Source organism: Alnus glutinosa, chromosome 14 (assembly GCF_958979055.1).
Source record: "Alnus glutinosa chromosome 14, dhAlnGlut1.1, whole genome shotgun sequence".
Taxonomy (NCBI): Eukaryota; Viridiplantae; Streptophyta; class Magnoliopsida; order Fagales; family Betulaceae; genus Alnus; species Alnus glutinosa.
Genome location: NC_084899.1, coordinates 15254963 through 15273699, shown reverse-complemented (window position 1 = coordinate 15273699; position 18737 = coordinate 15254963). Strand labels below are relative to the sequence as shown.

General features: G+C 35.9%; 2 protein-coding genes across 7 annotated transcripts; both read left to right on the top strand.

Moving 5' to 3' along the window:
• Positions 1 to 331: 331 nt before the first annotated feature.
• On the top strand, positions 332 to 14558 carry LOC133856914 (GDP-mannose transporter GONST1). Of its 6 annotated transcripts, XM_062291964.1 has the most exons (11): positions 384 to 450; positions 581 to 619; positions 2878 to 3012; positions 6498 to 6732; positions 6907 to 7046; positions 7144 to 7273; positions 8426 to 8524; positions 10917 to 11071; positions 13132 to 13248; positions 13842 to 13939; positions 14061 to 14558. In XM_062291964.1, exons 4-11 carry the CDS (start codon positions 6514 to 6516, stop codon positions 14117 to 14119), a joined length of 1017 nt encoding a protein of 338 aa, XP_062147948.1. In that variant the 5' UTR covers positions 384 to 450; positions 581 to 619; positions 2878 to 3012; positions 6498 to 6513; the 3' UTR covers positions 14120 to 14558. The 6 variants fall into 6 exon arrangements, with proteins under 6 accessions (XP_062147942.1, XP_062147943.1, XP_062147944.1 ...); XM_062291959.1 differs by having other exon boundaries at positions 333 to 619; XM_062291960.1 differs by having other exon boundaries at positions 333 to 619; positions 2878 to 3016; positions 6501 to 6732.
• A 1366-nt stretch (positions 14559 to 15924) lies between these two features.
• LOC133856915 (probable gamma-secretase subunit PEN-2) lies at positions 15925 to 18247 on the top strand. The gene is made up of 2 exons (XM_062291965.1): positions 15925 to 16381; positions 17905 to 18247. The coding sequence occupies exons 1-2, from the start codon at positions 16093 to 16095 to the stop codon at positions 18063 to 18065; spliced, it is 450 nt and encodes a 149-aa protein (XP_062147949.1). The 5' UTR covers positions 15925 to 16092; the 3' UTR covers positions 18066 to 18247.
• The last annotated feature ends 490 nt before the right edge of the window (positions 18248 to 18737 follow it).

The window sequence follows — 18737 nt, the reverse complement described above, 5'->3', positions numbered from 1 at the left end:
CCCAAAATACAATTCCTGACCACTTTTGCTTACGTGACAATTTTTATTTTTATTTTTTTAAAAAAAACTAAAAATCTAACTAGAGAATCATCTTACCGTATGAGCAAAATAATAAAAAATTGTATCTTAAGATGACAATGCACCGAGTCTCTTGTCCTGAAATATAAAAAAACAAATGCACCAAGTCTCTTGTCCTGAAATATAAAAAAACAAACGAACGCCTCAGCTGACCAAATGCTATAATGCGCAGCCATAGAACGGCGCATCTTAGCTTCCAATTCAAGAAAATTGTGAAAGTCAGACGAAACTCAAATGGTGCATTTATAGCGAACATAAAAAAGAAAAAAAAAAAAAAAATTCAAATCCCAAAAGATTTAAAATATTTTTCACTTTGGAATCTAAGGAAGTTGGGTCAGTTTTGTTCCAAGCGCGCATCCTGCTGACTCTCAAGTTGGTGCCAAATTGAACTCTTTTCTCTGTGATTATCTCTGTCTTTCCCAGCTTATCAAATTTTCATGCTTTTGGTCTATTTCTATTTACTGTTGTGACCCATGATGCGTTTTGGGTACTCAAACCACAGCTCCACAGCTTCTGAGGTCTTGGCTTAAATGAGTTCAAGGTAATCTCTCTCTTCTGTCTCTTGGTTATTGTAGAGTTTGTGCTTTTGGGGTGGCTTAGAAGATTATTCTCAACTCAAAATGGAATGGGTAATTATTGCTTTTCTTTCTTGCCCACTGAGGGTTCATAAAGTTGGCATCTCATTTGGGTTTACAGATTTATCATATTCCTCGACTGTTACTTGATAACATATGCTTGAACATGGAACGAAACTTTTTCTCAACTTCTGTAAACTTTTTTTTTCCACTGAGCATGAATTGAAACGTTCTTCATTTTATTAATTTATTGTCCTGCTGATTGTGTAGTATATTATAATGGATGTTATGGTGAATTGCTAGCTTTTGCGAAAGCTATGTTTGGTCAATGAGAAACTGGATGAATAGAAAAGAGATCTTCGAATCTTTCAATAGACACATCAGACCCAAGTTCTCCTCCCTCGCCATACTTATAGGAACTTAGGTTCTATCATTTGTAAATCAAATAGATCGAAAAAAGAATAAAAGAGGAGAAAGAGAGAATAGAGTGATCACTTCGAGGGGATTTGGCCTCCTAAATGTCTTTGAGGGATCTAACCTCATTGCTTCCATAATAATAAGCCCGTAAGGCATTATGATTTATAGACTTCCCAAAACTGCTAATACCCAATGGCCAAAATTCTATTAATTGCTCAAAATGGTTCATTGGCACTGGCAATTTCACAAGCTTTTTCTAATAAGGACTTCTAATCTCTAATGGATAAGGATTCCTTTTTTTTTTTTTTTTTTTTTTCATGGACAAGGATTCCAATAATTGCAAATAAGGACTCGTAATCCTTAATGGACAAGGATTCAAAAATTAATTGACAAGGACTCTTAATTTCTAATATTAATACATAAGTTTCGAGTAATTAAACCTAGAAATCATGGGATTGTATCACATACATGAGTTGGCTGTCAACGAAAGATTTGTGGAGAAATAGATTGTCTAAAATAAGTCAAGATGAACACTTAAAGCTGTCTAATTTCTAATCTGTTGTATATGCTAGTTTTAATGCTAAAGATAAATGCCTAACTTACATGCAGGCTATATACTATAGAACCTTAGCTGATCAGATAGTTGCTTGTGAAGTAAAAGTGATGATAGCCTTTGGTAATAGTTTCTTTTAGTCACTTTTCTGTTTTGTTTTAATTTTCAGGCTGTTTATTTTAATGACCTTTGAGTACAAAATTAAAAGTCAGGAATCTTGGTATACTCATATGTTTGATCAAAAGAATCTATAGAACTTGATAAAAGTAAATGTCCGAAATCTTGGTATACCTATTCCATCTCCAGGTGGTCATGCAAGGTTGTTGGTAATATCTGATGTTATTAATCTTGATAAACAATGAATGCTATAACATCTAATACTCTAATGAAAACTCAGGATGAACACTATTTGTAATGCATGGAAAATAAAAAGGTAACTATGTACTAGTATTCTATGGATGTAAGAGTTAAATAGGTAATCAAAAATTAGATTTCATGAAAAATGTTCTTGATGGAAGCTTTAGCACATAAATCTTAGTCCTTGTGATCTGCTTTTGTAGTCGATGATAACATAGATAACAGGAGAGATGCTATGGAACATTTAATAGTTTATTTTCTTGTCTGGATACTTAACATTCCTCCATTACGGAAACTTACAAGAACTAATCCTCCATTTTTCATTGTTGTTTGAATAGGTAAGGTCACTAAAATTCTAAATCTACAAACCACATTTCTTGACAGCAGCCTTACCCTGCTAGTCTTAGTTATGGTGTTTTGGCATAACACTTTCCAATGATAATTATAAGATGGAGAGGTCCAAGTAATATTCAAGAGTTCATTCCTTGAGTTTCCTCATATTTGTAAAAACAACTTTTATGTTCTTGTGATGGTTAGGGAAGTTATAGATTTCCTCTCAGGGTTATCAATGGGAAGTAGATTATTTTCTTAGCTACCATTTTAGTTGCTGGTAAGTTTTGGAAAATTCATTTTGCTAGAAATGAAATATAGAATAGTAGGATTTTAGTCGTATAGGCCCTTTTCAGTCACGAACTACGGACATTTCATAGCTCCATTTTAATTGTCAATTATATGCTATGTTATATTACTTCTGCAGCTGCTATTGTTTTTATCCTTTGATTCAGTAAGATCTCCAATTGGGACATGGAATTGATGCCTATATCCTTTTTTTTTTTGGTTAAATATTTAAGACCTGTGTTTTAAAGAGCTTCTCTAGATTCTTTCGATCTGTTTCAGAAAGAAGTCTCGGGGAAGACATAAGTAACATTAGCTGAAGGGTCAACGAGGCCTCAAATTTCATTAGTCGAAGACTCAAATTGGGTTCTAGGTCAGGTCTCCAGTGTTCAGTCCATTAAGAAGAGAAGTAGTTAAACAGGTTTGTTTTGCCCCATTAAGTGTTACCGTATTGTACTTGATACTGGGTTTTAAGTGTTTATAGATTCCTATATTTAATGTTTGTGATTCTGATAATTTTTCTTTTCATGTTAGCATTGCCTCTATATTTTACCTTTTTTATATTCTGTTTTCATTTGCTTAAAATGAATAGTATTATACTTGACAAAAATATGATTTTGTTGCACATTTCTGTTATTTCTTGGCACTAGATGTGACTTCAATTTTTTATGTCTCTTAGTGGTGATGTGTTTCATTTTATTACAAGTTGGAAGACTAAACAAATTTGAATTACAAAAAGAGAGTTTTTCCTTCTACTTTTCTTAGATGCTCTTACCCTGCTTTGTGTTTTTCCTTCTACTTTTCTCCTTCCTCTTTGTCATTGTGCTAGAATTCTGCATGGACACCTATCTGAGTCTGAACTCTTCAATTTAGAGGTTTATGGCAGTGCACTTTGTGAAACATGTAACTTTTAAGAAGAGGAAATTGTGATAATCTTGTAACTGATGGTTATTTTGTTGAGTTAATCACAATATGGCTTGTTTTAGCTGGAAACCAATGTATTGTTCTATCAGATTCTGTTCCTATAAGGAGCCATTTTTTTTAACTATATTAGAATTTCTTCATTCTGCAGCACACCTCTTGGCAATCTACTATTGCTCCTATAATGTATGAGAAGTGAAATTTGTGAGCTTTATTCTACATTATATTTGAGTTATCAGGAATTAAGTATAAAACTTTTTAAAATTGACAAGGCTCTAGACCCTGATGGTTGTACTATGGGTTTCTTCGAAGCTTTCTGGGAGGTGCTCAAAGTTGAAATTTGTGAGCTTTATTCTACATTATATTTGAGTTATCAGGAATTAAGTATAAAACTTTTTAAAATTGACAAGGCTCTAGACCCTGATGGTTGTACTATGGGTTTCTTCGAAGCTTTCTGGGAGGTGCTCAAAGTAGACATCACGAATGTCTTCCATGATTTTCACGCTAGAGGTATGTTTGAAATAAGTCTCAATGCGACCTTCATTTCTCTTATAATAATAACCCAGGGGCGTCGACATTAAAGATTTTTGACCTATTAGCTTAATGGGTGGAGTGTGCAAAATTGTTGCCAAAGCTCTAGCTAATAGGTTGAAAATGGTAGTAGAGAAGACCATTTTTAAGCCTTAGAACGCTTTCATCAAGTGTAGGCAGATTCTAAACTTTGTTCTCATTGCGAATGAGTGCCTTGATAGTAGGTTTAGATCTGCGGAACTAGGTGTGCTGTGCAAGTTGGATATTGAGAAGGTTTATGACCATGTCAATTGGTTTTCACTTGCATATGTTGAGGAGATGCGGTTTTATTTCCTCGGTGCGCTTTTCTGCATTGGTCAATGACACTCCGATGTTTTCTTTAGTAACTCTTGTAGCTTGGGACAGGGAGATCCATTGTCTTCCTTTTTGTTCATCATTGTTATGTAGGCATTAAGTAAAATTATTTCTGCTTTATTGAATGGGGGTCTTCTATTAGGGGGGCCTAGGAGTGTTAGTGCTATCAATATTTCTCACCTTTTGTTTGTAGATGACGCCTTGATATTTAGCGTGGCTAATCCCGATCATCTTTGCAACTTGTGTTTTATTTATTTATTTATTTTTTTATGCTTTGAAGCGGTTTCAGGTTTGAGAATTAATCTGGCTAAATCAGAGTTTGTCCCGGTTGGAAATGTTATTAATGTCGAAGTTCTGGCTAGTATTTTGGGTTGCAGAGTATCTTCTTTGCCTATGAAATACTTAGGTCTTTCCTTGGGAGCCTCGTTTAAGACCAAATCTATTTGGGATTTATTGAGAAGATATGGTGCCGTTTGGCTGGATGGAAAGGGATGTACTTGTTAAAGGGTGGGAGAGTTACACTGATTAAAAATACTTTATCTAATCTGCCTACTTACTTCTTGTCTCTTTTTCCCCTCTTAGTTGGTGTTATTAATCGCATAGAGAAGTTGCAGTGTGATTTTCTTGGGGTGGTATGGCTGAAGAGTTGAAATTTTACTTGGTTAGCTGGGCTAAGATATGTACTCCGATCTTTGAAAGAGGGTTGGGGTATGGAATTTACTTGTGTTCAACCAAGCTTTTTTGCAGAAGTGGTTGGCGCTATGCACACGAGAGAGGCCTTTTTGAGGATGGCTGTGGATTCAAAATATGGTAGTGCATGGGGTGGTGGTGTTCAAATGAGGTCCATGGGTTGTATGGGGTGCGACTTTGGAAAAATATCAAGAGGGTTGTGGGGAGCTTTCTAGTCATACTAGATTTGAGGTGGGTGACGGCTCAAAAATTAGATTCTGGTATGACGTATGGTGCGGAGATCAAGCCCTCAAGATAACTTTCCTTGACTTGTTTAGTATTGTTCATTTTAAGGAAGTTGAGGTGGCAAACCATTTGTAGCTTTCTAGTGCCACTTATCAGTGGAATATTAACTTTCTTAGAGCAATTCACGATTGCGAGGTTGATCTCTTTACCTCATTTTTTGAATTTGTTATATTTCATCAGAGTGAGGCAGGGTGATGAAGACAAGCTTTGTTGGGTACCTTCCAAGAGATGGTTGTTTGATGTTATATCGTACTATAATATTCTTGTTCCCCATGATAGTACTCTTTTCCCTTGAAGGAGTATTTGGCGGACTAAGGTTCCCTTGAGTGGCGTTCTTTGCTTGGTTGGCCGTATTAGGAAAGATCGTCACCATGAACAATCTAAGGAAACATGTCATTTTGGTTAAGTGATGTTGCATGTGTAAGAAGAATGGAGAGTTAGTGGATTATCTTCTACTCCATTGTGAGATTGTCAGTGCTTTGTGCAATACTATCTTCAGTAGTGTAGGGCCAGAATGGGTTGTGGCGAGCATGTTGGAGGGCGCAAGGTGGTAAGTTTTAGCTTGATGAAATTTGGAAGACGATACCGTCCAGCCTCATATGGTATCTTTGGTGGGAAAGAAACAATCGGAGCTTTGAGGACAATGATAGGATGTTAGTGGACTTAAATGCTTTATTCTTTAAGACTCTTTATCATTGGGTTGTTGCCTTTGATTTTAATATTTTGAGTTTTCTTTAGATCTTTTTCTGCTTATAGTTAGGTGTCTCTCTTGTATACTCCCTTTGTACTTGGGTTGCTCCTTTGTAATTTTTAATGAATTTGCGATTGCTTATCAAAAAAATAATTTTTCCTTTCTCAATGATTGAATTTATTGGTTCCATTAGTCTTCTCACAATAGGTTTTATCTTTTTTGCCTTTATTTGACCATTGAGACTCTTTGGGGGTCTAGACGATAAGTTGTTTATGTGCTTGGCTTTATTTCTCTCTCTCTCTCTCTCTCTCTCTCTCTCTCTCTCTCTCTCTCTCTCTCTCTTCTTTGGTCTTCCCTCTTTTGCTCCTAGAACAATAAACAAAAGTGAGTTTTAAACATTGGCCTCGAACTAATCCTATCCACTTATATGCAGGTCATTATCTGCAATGAAACCTTTTGAAACCAATGAAAATGACTTGGAAAGTGGTAAGTTGGACAAAGACAAGGATAAAGCAACACGAAGTAACAGGGTGCTCAAAATGCATAATCAAGCCTTATTGTCTGGCCTTGCATATTGCGTTTCCTCATGCAGCATGATATTAATCAACAAGTTCGTGCTTTCCAGCTATGATTTTAACGCTGGGATATCTTTGATGCTGTACCAGGTAGTTCAATGTAATTGTTGTCCCTTATATGAAATTAATAATTGTGATTTTTTTCCCTTTTTTCATCAAAATAATTTTGTTGGATTTACTTAATGCCACGAACTAAAATGACTTGAAAATAGTTTTTGATATCGAGCAAGATCATGACACTGACACGTACTTCTGTGGATGCAGAATCTTATTTCAGTGATTATTGTGTCTATATTGAGTTTTCTGGGCGTAATACAAACAGAACCATTAACATGGAGATTGGTTAAGGTCTGGTTACCCGTGAATGTTATTTTTGTTGGCATGCTTATAACAAGCATGTTTAGGTATGCAAATTTTTGTTTATGTGCTCGCTTCATGCTGCTTTTAACATGAAACTTATCTTTTTACTTGTTCCTTAAATATGATTAATCTTTTCTGCAGTTTGAAGTACATTAATGTAGCTATGGTCACTGTCTTGAAGAATGTTACCAATGTGATAACTGCACTTGGCGAAATGTATTTATTCAGTAAGCATCATGACAGTAGAGTCTGGGCTGCTCTGTTCCTAATGGTACGTTCAGTGACTCAAAATGTACTTTTGGATTTAGTCGTTTCCAGAAATACCAAATTGGGATGTGGAATAAAATAATCAACTTCTTTTTCCTTTTCTAGTTTCCATTGTTGCTTGCATCTCTAATTAGTGTCTCATCTTTTTCTTTTTCTTCTTTTTTTTTTTTTAGTTGTTAATATTTTGTTGCCTACTCTTTGTTGTTGATTTTTTCTTCTTCTCCATCAGGTTTTTAATCTGTATGTCTTAAATAGTTAATTTTATTTCAAAAATATTATTTAAATTTTTTATTATTATATCTAAAGAATGTAGTAGTGAAATAAGATAGCTAAATTGTTCTATCAAATGACTTTTTTTATATTGTCAAAATTTGAAATACTATATTAAGTGAAGGGTGATAGAGAAAGAGAGTATATAAAGAATTAAGATAGTTCAGCGTTAGAAGCTTAAATCCACCATAGACAGAGCCCTAGGGACTACAATCTTTATTTGTAACATATTACAAGGACTCATATTTATATGAGATTTGTAGGATTTGAAAATAGAAAGTCAATTGATCAATTTTATTTATTTTTGAATATCAAATTGGTATAATTGACTGTTGCAATCTCATGATTTATTTCAACAATCAATCCCTTGGTTTAACAAAAACACGGGAAGTGGATCCTACTTCAACGTATATATCTCCTTTTTTCTGTTTTGGGGAAGAGGATGATAAAAATATGAATACATTTTAGGGGACCAAAGATTGGTGTCCCTGCAGTACTTATCAAAAAAAAAAAAAGATTGGTGTCCCTGCAGCTTAGGAGGTTCATGTGATGTTAACATATTAATTGCTGATGTACTACAGTAACTCTCCATGGGCCAGACATGTTTGAAAGGATGCCTTGTTTGTGTGTGCACGTATTTTGATGTGTCCAATTAAGTATAAATGCGTCGTTGGTTGCCAAGTTGAACTCTGATTAATTTCCTTTTGATTGATGTAAATTGCAACTAATCTGGTTCTCTTTTAACATCTCGAGAATTCAAGCACATTATTACTGGATTTGTACTTTTTCTGAAGATGTTATCGTGTTACATAGATTTTATTTAAATACATTTCCATGGATTTACGAACGAGTAAGTTTGAATGGTTTTACCTTGCGGCTTGTGCAGATCATTTCAGCAATTTCTGGAGGAATTACTGATCTATCTTTTCATGCTATTGGCTACGCATGGCAGCTTGCTAACTGTTTCTTAACCGCATCATATTCTGTGAGTACACAATTGGACATCTTGATTATCCATAGTAAGCTTTTGTAGCTAGTTTGTTGCATTTTTTTTTTTTTTTGTAAGTAATAAAATTGTATAAAAAAAGTGTAAGGCACTTCTAAGTACACAAGTAATATACATGAGAACAATCAAACTAGCCCCAAAAAAGAAAGAGACCCAACAAACCTGCAAGACCCTAAAAACTTAGAAACCCAAAAGACCTAAGCCCACGAGAGGCATTCAACATTACATCATGTGAGCCTTACCTTTCCAACGTTGGGAGGTTGCACAATCATCGCCATAATTAATGGAGCTTTTCAAATCTAACACATCCCTCTTACCTTTGGTCTTTTGACACGCAACCATTGTTTCCTGATGAAACTCCTCTTTGCTTACACTAGCATCCAGGATAGCCAAAAGTAGAACCTCATCCTCTTCATCATCCGCCGCCCAATCCAAAGGCATGTTGGGCAGATAAACACCCAAAGGGAAAGGAGATACACCATTCTCCCCATCCCAGAACTGATCACCTTGATCCTAAACATCAACCTTCCTTGACAGACCAAAACCTACCGACCACTTCTGAGACTGGATCACCCTGAGGTCCTCATCCTTATCAGCGGTTGGAGTGACGCAACTACCCAAAAGTGTTGACGACGACGCAACCGACACTTTAGGTGAAGCTTGCCCTGACAAACTTGGATTGAGAAATCCCCTCCGTAAGAAAGCTCTTGCCGGAGAAGTTTTCTTAGAAGCAACCTTCACAGGAGCTGCCTCATCAATAACATTTGTCTTCGAGCTCTGCAGAAGCTTAGACTCCTTTGGGCTCAAAGGTTCCCCCCGGCTCTGGCGCAAGAGAATTGCTCGAGAGAGGGAAATGAGGAGTCCCACCGGCAGTATCAACCCTCATTGCCGCCACAGAATCTACATATAACCCCTCATCCAAATGCATTGCTTGACCTTCCCTAGCCATCCTTTTAGCATCATTTGGCTTTTTGACATTTTTTTAATGATATTTCTCTTTTTTCTCTGTAAAACACTTATAAGCTACAATTGGAGTTTACTGAAATTACTTATAAAGCTTAGTCTCACGTAGTAAGGAACCAATGTAGGACTTAATAACCATGAGCACTTTTATAATCCACTTACACAATGTGGACAATTTACCCACCTCACACCACAGTGCCCAAGTGCCACAGGTGTTACTAGGTACTTTAATGTCATTTGTCACGACTTACAGAAGCAGAAGTCATATATGCGCTATCTATTCAAAAGGACTAGTCAACTTATAATCGTAGCCCTCTGAAAATCACTTAGAAAGGTCAGCTTCACCTATTAAAGAATCAATATGAGACTTATCACCAATGAGCACCTTTATAATTCATTAACTCAATGTAGACACCCAATGTGAGACTAACCTTTTGGAGTGTTTGCTATGCAATATGGGGATGAAAGCTTGGTTAGTTGAACAAAGTTGTAATGTATATTGTGACCCTCCCCCCCTCTCATTGTTGTCTTCTTCTAAGTCTATGAGGCATCTTGTACATGTTTGCATGTCTATCATGAGCACTTTTGTGGTTAAGAGGAAGGAGCGTTCTTCACCTAGATAGTTAAAACTGTTCATGTTAATGTGTACTAAACACACTAAGTAGCGAACAGCTTATCAAGAGGTTGTGATAGGCTGAAAGTTGAAAAATGAAACAATGAATTTGTGTGTATATAACTTAAGTAGCCACCTTATTAAGGAGTGAATAGATTTGCAATCATTGTAATTAACTTGGTTGCATTACGGAATATTTAGTGGTCCTACAGCATTGCAGTATTTTGTTAGTTTTATATCTTAAACTTCAAGTTTGAGGTGCAAAGACTAAAGACTCAGCGTCGTGGCTGCAGGTTCAACAAGATCCCTGTAGGTGCACTGGGTTCTTGTATTTGCATTCTGATAATAGAGTGGCTCCTTATGTGCTTCTCCCTCCATCCCATTTCGTTGGTCCTCTCTTTTTTTTGATGTTCCTTTATAGTGGCTAATGTGCACGCACAAGAAAACATTCAAGAGGAGCATCTCAAAGTATGGGAAAAAAGCATCAGGCACTTTGACTGTGCCCAAAATTTGACAAATTTACTAAATAGTCTTTCTAGATGATAGTGAGTAGTATTTATATGCAAAACCATAAGGACAAATTTGAAAAGTCAGAAAGTTTTAAAAAGTAATGGTGATGTGCCCTTAAAAGTTTCGAATTTCTGTGGAGGACCAACAAATAGGGATGGAGGTAGTACTAGTTTATTGATCTAATAGGTGCATCTGTCAACCAGCTCATACATAATATCTTGTTCCTTTCTAGTTTTAAATCTAAAATGTAGTTGATGCATTATTTGTTTTATTTTATTTGTGCAGCTGACTCTTCGTAGGGTCATGGATACAGCAAAGCAAGTTACCAAATCTGGAAATTTGAATGAGTTTTCAATGGTCTTGCTCAATAACGTCCTATCGTTGCCTTTAGGGTTTCTTCTAATTGTTGTTTTCAATGAGGTGGATTATCTCTCTAGAACGTGAGTTTTTTTCTTTATTTTTTTATTTTCTTCCCTCTTCTCTTAAAATTTCTTCTTTACTATTAGTTTATAACTAATATACTTCGTCATCTGCACCCAAATCTTCCTATTTCGTTATTGATGTATGGCATTAATCTTTTCTATTAATTATTAATAATTAATAGATTTCATGAGTTGATGTTATAATGTTTTTGAAATTCAAACAAACTCCGTTTAACATACTGATTCATTTTAAAGCTGTATACATCTTCGGAGGTATTAGAAGCAGTTTGGTCACACAGTTTGTCTCCTGTGCACAAGATTTTTGGTTATGGAACTCTCTGATTTCACAGCTCCTCTTTGCTCCCTATCTGGTCTTAACATGATCATCTTATTTGGTCCATGCAATGGAAAATTTGTTTAGATATTGTTGGCTGCAAGTAGAAGCGGGGAACTCCTCCATAGCTATAGCAACGGTACTCAAATGAATTGCTCTATAGTATGACTATCCCTTTTTGGTGTTGATAATAAAAACGCGGATGCGGTTATTAGCAATATCATCATTCGCATCCGCATAATGCGGTTATCACTTTTAGATATTCGTATTCTCATCATGCGATTACTATCCGCATCCGCGTGGTTATTAAATGCGGTTATAATCAGCTAACCGCATATGAGGTAATGAATGTTTTGGGTCTTGAAGTTGTAATTCTTACTTCTAGTAAATACAAACGGGTATTATCTATAGTATTTCAAATCACACTTGCTAATCATTTTGTCATGAAATTTTCATCTCATACATTGTTTAGCTTCTTGCATCATCTATCTATGATTGGTGAAAGGAAGTAATATTTGAAAAAGTAATAATAATATAGGAAGAACATATAAGGCAATTAAATCAAAACAAATTAGAAGAGTTTCCTAGTAGTGAAATTCAATAATATTACAAACGATGTCTGTTTAGTGATTATATATATATATATATATTATATCTTAAGGAAATGCAGATGCGGTTATTAACCGTATCTATATACTCTAAAATTGCTATCCTCATCCGCATATGCGGATAATGGGTTTTATTAACCGCATCCGCATGTGCGGATAGCGGATGCGGGCGATTATTATTTGCCTATATTTTCTCCCTTTGTTGATATTACAAAGATTAACGAGAAAATCAGGTGGTGCCTTATGGCTTTTGCACGATTAACTAGAAATCTTGCACCAGAGATTGCTGCTCTGTCCCCAACCATTATTTGCTATATTCTGAACTATTCTGGCTATAGAGTGGTTTCGGTCTAGTAGAATTTCCCTACAATAGAATAAATCTGTATCAGGGACTCAAAAGTATCATCTTGCTCTTCTTATTTTTCCCATCTGTCTTTCTTGTCGTGTTTATTCATTTGTTCATTCTTTCTTTCTTCCTTCTATTAGATGCCCATGCCTCTTTCTCCTCTCTCTGTCTTGTCTATTTAATATGCTTTATGCATTGGGGAAACCATTTTTCAAGAGTGCCAGTAATTCATCCAATTTCACTAAAATTTTATTGTGATTCCTGTTTTCTACTTGTGGTTAGATTGCTTTATATGTCTTACTCTGAAGTACCTCAATCAGATGCCTCTCATCTTCATTTATTTGCCTTGCTAGAATTTATTACTTTATTCAAATGTTTTCTTTCCTTTGGAAGATGGAGATTGTTCACTGCCCCAGAATCATAATTGCTTTCAAAACATTTCTTACTTGGGATGAAACCTTTCATTTTTTTTTTTACATTAACTGCCTACCTAGATGTTCATTTTTTCTCATGCACCAATGAGTGTGCTTTTATATCAGTCTTCTAAAAATATTAATCTTATGATCAACCTTAATTACACTAATTTATCTCCTAGATAATAATGGCACCTTTCAATAACCTGTATAACCTTTTGTAACTCGATCATCATAAGGCAATTCGAGAGACTTGATTAACCTCTAATAATATGCATGGGAAATTGTTTTTTTTTTTTTTTTTTTTTTTTTTTTCATTTTGTTCCTTTTTCAAAATTATCTTGTTGAATGTTTTGGATCTTGAATTGAATTGGCAGGCCACTTTTGAGGCTGCCAACCTTCTGGCTTGTAATTACATTAAGTGGAGTTTTGGGACTGGCAATCAGTTTCACTTCTATGTGGTTTCTTCATCAAACTGGGGCTACAACATACAGGTAAGATAAAGAATACTCGACCCCCCCCCCCCCCCCCCACCACAAACCAAAAAAAAAAGAAATGGAAAAGAAAAAATAATATTTGATGGCTATATGTTAATTTGAGGGTGCAATTTTTTTTTTTTCCTTTTTCTCTCTCTTTTTAATTGAGACCCAGATGACCCAACTCTGAGACGGCTGGTTATCAGGTTTTAACTTTTCTTTGCCATTAGATTTTGTTTTTCCTAGTGAACAAGGTGCAAATCAAATGGAGGATGGGTTTGGGATGAGTTGAGGCTTTGTGCAAACTAGCCACCCCAAGAGCACACTATTGCTATATAATGACTAGTTGCAATGGTTGATTTGGGTAAAGGGTTTAAAAGTTCATTGTTGAAAGGGGTTAAATTCAGTTGCTCAGGTCTTATGCCATTATAAACTCATGTTCACTTTAAGCTAAATGAAATTTGATTGAAAAAAAAGTTACCATCAGGTCTTTTCTTTTTCTTCTTCTTTGAAAGAATGAATTATTGGTTTAGTTTGATTAAACCATCATCCTTACTTTGGATCAAGCATGTTTACCCGATACATCACTAATCACTGACTGCATCCTGCAGCCTTGTCGGGTCGTTGAATAAGATCCCTCTGTCTGTTGCTGGCATCGTTCTTTTCAAAGTTCCTACCAGCTTGGAGAACTCTGCAAGCATATTCTTTGGTAATTTTCTGTCATGTCATTGGCTTGACCATGTTACACGTGCTTCCGCAATCCAGAAGAAACACATTTTCAATTTTCTTCATTTTTGGCATTATCAAAAACAAATTTTCGCAATCTGTAGGTCTTTTGGCTGGAGTATTCTTTGCTAGGGCCAAAATGCGGGAGAGATCTCAAATCTGAACAAGTACTGAAAGTGATGTTTCATTTCATGATAACCTAATTTTGCACTCCGAGTGAATTGCATCTGAGAGCTTGACTATCTCATGGAGTAATCATCACGGGTAGTTTTTCAGAGCAGTTTACTATGAAAGATAGAAAAAAGAAGTGAACAAGATCTTGGCCCATTTACCAGTGCTGTTCTCTTGAATTTTTTTTTCCTTTATCATAAGGGAGAACGGCTTTCTGATGGAATGGATTGGGTATCTGGTTTTGGTTTTGTTGTATTGAGGGAAGATGCCACCATCACTAATTCTTTTTCAGATATGCACTGGATCATGTAACTCACTCTTATCTTCCCCTGTATCATCATTGTCTAAACATTATCACATTGAATTTGAAACCTTAACGTCAATGAAAGGAGATGCTTGAGCTGATGAAGGTCATCATGAAAGTTGATTTTTCTTCTGGATAAATGTGTTCCTTATTATTAGATTTGGAAGGAGATTTGATTGGTTGCATGTAATTACAAATCAAATGGGGTTTGGGAATCCATGATTCTGCATCCCGCCTCTGCTGGTGTTGGGAGAGTTGAAAAACCCTCGACTTTGCCTCCTAAATGTCGGAGGCAGAGTCGGTTGGAAGCGTCGGAAATGGGCTGGAGAGTGGAGATGAAGAGATATTCGTCTTCGTTGGACGAAAACGAAGAGATCGATCTCTTTGTCGAACGGACGGTGGTACACTACCACTGTTCCTGACTATTAGTTCCATCACAAATCTTGCATCTCAGACTCTTGGCCATAGGAAAATGCTGTCATCACGAGGTGAAAAGAGCTGCATTTGAAGCTCCTGAAGCCAATAAAACGAAGAACCCAAGCAAGAATGAGATTAGTCTGGAAGAGAAGCCGAAGTTGGAGTGGAATGGACGAACGGCGCGGAGGACAATTACAGTTTTGGAGAAACTAAGATATTCATTATGTCATGGAATTAAGTAGGGAAAACTACCGCTCCATGGTCAATGTGCTCTTCAAATTACCAATTGTATCAATGTCCTCTCCCCTTTAACTACTAAAAAATGTCGATGTCCCACCAAAGCCAACAAAAAGAGAAAACTAACCCTTAAAAAGTTTTAATAAGATAAATATATCCTTATAAATTCAGGATTTTTTTTTTTAATAAAAAAAGAGGGTGGCACAAACTGAAAATTTTATAAAACAAAATCTTTAAAAAAAAAAAAAAAAAAAAAAAAATCAAATTTTCTTTTATTTTTTCGTTTTTTCTATTTTTTTTTAAATAAAATAATAATTTTTTCTTTTGTTTTTTATATAATTTTAAGAATTTTTATAATTTTATGAATGGTATTTTTGTCATTGGGAGGACATTGATATTGTTCGGTGGTTTAGGAGGGTACATTGACACAATTGGTAGTTTAGGGGGCACATTGATAACTAGGTGGTAGTTTAAGAGAGATATTTATATTTTTTCCGATTAAGTATAAATTTGGAATGTTAATCATATGTAAATTCATCAACCTTTTTTTGAAGGGAGTAAATTCATCAACCTAACATCGTGACGTGTAATTTAACAATCTGAATTGTCACATCAATATTGTGAAAAATAAAAACCTGAAATTTGTTGCTCAATACCAAATTTCCATCATCCTTATAATTGCTCTTCCTATTACAATAAAAACTTGTAATCTGAACTGCCACATCAGTATTGTTAAAAAAAATTAATATAAAAATTAAAAAAATAATATATATATAAGAGAGGGGTTCATTTACAACCTAAATAAGACGACGCCGTATAAGAGACTGCCTCAAGTTCCGGTGTTAACAAGGATCTCGGTCCATAGTTGCACGAATTTTCACGTCAACACAGCAGCTGTGCGTCTGTGACACAGAACTACAGAAGCATTCCTCAAGAGCACAAGAAACGACGTCATATCGAGGCGCTAGCGACCCACTCTGATCGGAGAGGGTTGCACCCCGGTGAAAATGGAGACCGGCTCAGATACCCACCCGGCCAACCCCAACCCCAACCCCAATCTCAACATTCTGAACAACCGGAACCCTAGTCCTAGCCGGAACTCAGTAATATCGGGGACTTCGCCGGTATGGCCCACCATCGACGGCCCGCTTGGCCTCTCGGAGGAAGATTCGCTGAGCTACGCGCGGAGATTCTACAAGTTCGGATTTGCAATGCTGCCCTGGCTTTGGGCCGTGAATTGCTTCTACTTCTGGCCCGTTCTCCGGCACTCCCGCTCCTTCCCTCACATCTACCGCTGTATCTCTCTCTCTCTCTCTCTCTCTCTCTCTCTCCGTGCGCGCGTTGATTTTGTTTTGTTGCGAAATTTAGATGAATGTTCTATTATCAAGTTAATCGCTTTGAGTTTTACGGGTATGTGTTTGTTAATGTTGTCACTGTTGGTATGTAGATCGGTCTCTGTGGAAATATTTATGATTTAGTTGAGCATCTAAAAATTGATTTGTAAGAAATGAATCATATGTTTGAAATTCGATAGTCAATGCGATTTGCACATCAGAGTTTTGGTTGAGTGAATAATAGGATCAAAATTTTGGTTTTATGTAATGGACTGTAGTTGGAATTCTGTTTTTTTTTTTTTTTTTTTTTTTTTTTTTTTTTTTTCATTATTTTATTAGGGACAGTGTGTGAAACTAAATAACCTTAGAGCCCTAATACAAAATATCAGGACGTATATTGGTTTTTGATGAAAGGTGATGAGAACTAATACCTATTTTCACCTATATCTGCGCTGAACTAATTAATAATCTGCTCCAATACATCAATATGATATTCATATTAGGTTTACAGTAGGGAGGATTGCCAGTTAGACCTTGCCTCACTATTGAGTGCAAGTGTGGTAAAGCTACAAGCAATGAGTTGCTTATCTCTTGGTAGTAAAGGTATTACAATTTGCTAGATATGAGACTTCTGTCAATATTTTAAACAAAAGAAAAAGAATTGGTGTTTCATTTTACTATCAACACTCGGTTCCCATTCATTCAATTTGTGAGTGTAGATTACATTTCATTCTGGGGTATCTATCTATTCAAGATCATTTCGGTACTGTAATGTCATTCTCTTGCATACAGATTGAGTGTGGCACTCTCATTGAAAAGCTGAGAAACATTAACCTGGAATTGACAAATTTCATTGTAGTTGGCACATCATATGGGCTTATGTGCATTTTTCAGTTCAATCACGCTTATTCAGCAAAGATAGGGCCAGACATTCTATATGTAAGGGTTTGCATCAAGCATAAAAGGAAGTAGAATTTCCAGGCAATGCCTTAGTTATTTTCGACTTCTTGTTTTATGTTGTGTCTTAGCATCTTGTATTTTATGATTTTATCCTATTACATACATGGGCTTTAATTCATTAGAAAAGGAAAATACAAGAAATGAGAAAACCTGCATTTTTTCTGTGTCTGTATTTTTGCTCAGATATTGAAAGGTCATGCTTGGTTTAAATGTCGTGCCTTTGATCTTTGTGGTTTAAATTTTATGTTGCTTCAGTAGGTAAGGCTTGCGGTATATGTGTTTCTTAAGTTGCTTGAGTTTGAGTGTTTTTTCTTTCCCCCCTATTCTGTTTTTTCAATTTATAAGCATGCTCCATCTGCTGAACTTTCATATATAAATTTATGTTTCTTCTACTGGGAATATATCTCTATTATGATTCACTAGGTGGTGGCAGTTTTTGTATCACTGAGTTGCTTGGCATGTCTTATAAAAGGTGCACTTAAATTACATGGCCGTTTTTGTTTTAATAAACATTTTGTCTTGTAGATGTTGTTCGATCAGCAGTTGGGTTTGCTGTATTTACAGCTCTTCTGTCATCATGGGCCCTTACTTTTGCCATTGGAGGGGACCGCCTCTTCGGATCTGTTTGGGATCAACTTGTGATGTACAATCTCGCTGAGAGGTTAGGCTTGACTGGTTGGAGCTAGTCTTATGCCCTAGTTTGTGGATTTCATGGGTCACACACTTTGGATTAGCCTTTTTTTCTTTCTTGCTTTGTTTCTATTTGTTCTCCCCCTCTTTTGTTGGGGATATTGCATGTGTTCTTTTACTTTATTTTGAACACATGATTGTTGTATATATATTCTGAATGGCTGTATTTGTTGGCAAACCCCAGTTTTCACATATAAATATATCCCATAAAAATGATAAGGAATGGCCTAAGCAAAAACTTAGGTAATTACAAACTTGGGTTACTCTTAGTGGGCCATATTTTACGTTGGTTGATCTAGTTGAATTTTTGCATTGCAGAAATATGACATCCTGAGTTGTGAAAGCTAAGTCTCACATTTAGGTGGATGATTATAAAGACGTGTATATGCTAGGTGCCATATTAGCTTTATACTAAGTGAGACCAGGCTATTTATTTGACTTTATAGGTTCCAATCTAACTTTTACTACTCCTTTTAGGATATAGATAAATGGTGGCAAGCTTCTTCTTTGGTCATGACAAATGGTATTAAAGCCAACCAGATAACATTGTATGGTTTTGGGGCATTAGAGCCTAATGATGATGTTTGGGATTTGAGTGGGGGAAATTGTGATATATTGTGAGGGCTAGAGAAGGCAAAGCAGTGCGCGTGGATGAGAGCTTATTTGCA

Coding starts and splice junctions, on each gene's coding strand:
- LOC133856914 (XM_062291958.1), top strand. Junction 6,733..6,906: donor TATCTTTGATGCTGTACCAG/GTAGTTCAATGT, acceptor CTGTGGATGCAG/AATCTTATTTCAGTGATTAT. Junction 7,274..8,425: donor GGGCTGCTCTGTTCCTAATG/GTACGTTCAGTG, acceptor CGGCTTGTGCAG/ATCATTTCAGCAATTTCTGG.
- LOC133856915 (XM_062291965.1), top strand. CDS start 16,093: ATGGAGACCGGCTCAGATACCCACCCGGCCAACCCCAACCCCAACCCC. Junction 16,382..17,904: donor CTTCCCTCACATCTACCGCT/GTATCTCTCTCT, acceptor TTTGTCTTGTAG/ATGTTGTTCGATCAGCAGTT.